This window comes from Sinocyclocheilus rhinocerous, unplaced genomic scaffold, assembly GCF_001515625.1.
Source record: "Sinocyclocheilus rhinocerous isolate Xijiao unplaced genomic scaffold, SAMN03320098_v1.1 scaffold357, whole genome shotgun sequence".
NCBI classification, from domain to species: domain Eukaryota; kingdom Metazoa; phylum Chordata; class Actinopteri; order Cypriniformes; family Cyprinidae; genus Sinocyclocheilus; species Sinocyclocheilus rhinocerous.
The window spans coordinates 1,152,827-1,154,028 of record NW_015649568.1 but is presented as its reverse complement, the minus strand read 5'-3'; the positions used below and the strand labels follow the sequence as shown (position 1 = coordinate 1,154,028).

The 1,202-nt window shown below is 39.4% G+C and overlaps 1 protein-coding gene across 4 annotated transcripts in view; it reads left to right on the top strand.

Annotated features, from left to right (window-relative positions):
* LOC107710685 (carboxypeptidase M-like) overlaps nucleotides 1-1,202 on the top strand; it is a 50,146-nt gene that overhangs the window by 28,027 nt on the left and 20,917 nt on the right. For all 4 annotated transcript variants that reach the window (XM_016515520.1, XM_016515518.1, XM_016515519.1 and 1 more), the window contains one exon: nucleotides 387-556. In XM_016515520.1, coding sequence (XP_016371006.1) covers nucleotides 387-556 — 170 coding nt within the window. The remainder of the gene's footprint in view (nucleotides 1-386; nucleotides 557-1,202) is intronic.

Sequence of the window (1,202 nt, the reverse complement as noted above, 5' to 3'; positions counted from 1 at the left end):
ATCACAACGCACTGGATAGCTGGCCAATCAGAGCACACCTCGCTTTTCAGACCGATGAGCTTTGTAAAAATTTAAGAAAATTTCAGTTTCAGAAAGGAGAAACAATAATGTACAGTATGTGGAAAATAATGTGTTTTTTGAACCTTAAACCGCATAAACACATTTCATTACACCAAATACACAAAATAATGTTCTTTTTAGCAACATCATATGACCCCTTTAATAAAAGCAATAAACCATGAAAGGCTGTGCATTACAGGAAGTTTACCATGGTGCCGGTGCTTCTTGAGACTTATTTCAAATAAAATGCAACATTTTTGAAATAAATAAATACATTTATTATTATTATTATTTTGACTGTAGCCTATTTATTTCTCTGTGTTCAGGCTGTGGGCCGTGTGTTACTGCTTCAATTGATCGATTATCTGACCAGTCGTTACCTGAGTGATCCGTTGGTGACACGTTTGTTGAACAGCAGTCGTGTGCACATCCTGCCATCCATGAACCCAGACGGCTTTGAGTCATCTGCCCGGGAATGCATGTATACAATAGGCCGGTAAGTGTGAGAGAGATGCTAAAGCTATATGTACAACGGACAGCATACACAACATTCAACATTGGCATAATAGTTAAAGTGCCCCTATTATACCATTTCGAATATTCCCTGTCATGCAGTGTATAATGTAGCTCGTCCATCCACATCGTCGAATCCGGCCCTCTTTAGGAAAAGTTTGGACACCCCTGATGTAGCTGTATGTGAATGTAAACAATTTGCAAAGTTGAAAAGCCGAAAGTGCATGATAAATAAAGTTATTGTCTCCTAAAAGAAAGAATCAACTCTGAACAGCCTAAACGAGTCATCAGTAATTTGAATCCCACTTCCATGATGGCTACACGTCACGGGGAAACACATTTGCATAGTGCCCACCTATGTTCTACTTTGGCCGGCCGCTGACCCACCACAAACACTGTAGCTTGTTCGTGTGGTTAACATCATGTCGAGAAGAAGCTCTGTGTCCTACGCTGTGAAAGTAAATTCATTTTATTTTCACTTCAAAAAGATAAGGCTGCAAAAAATCAGTAGTTGAAATTCACAGCTGTACAACCCCAGTCTTTTTTTTTTTTTTATTGTGTTCCCGTCATTTTACTGACGACTGCTTCTCTAATCTCGTGGAGTTCAACGTGGGATTCACAAAACGCTT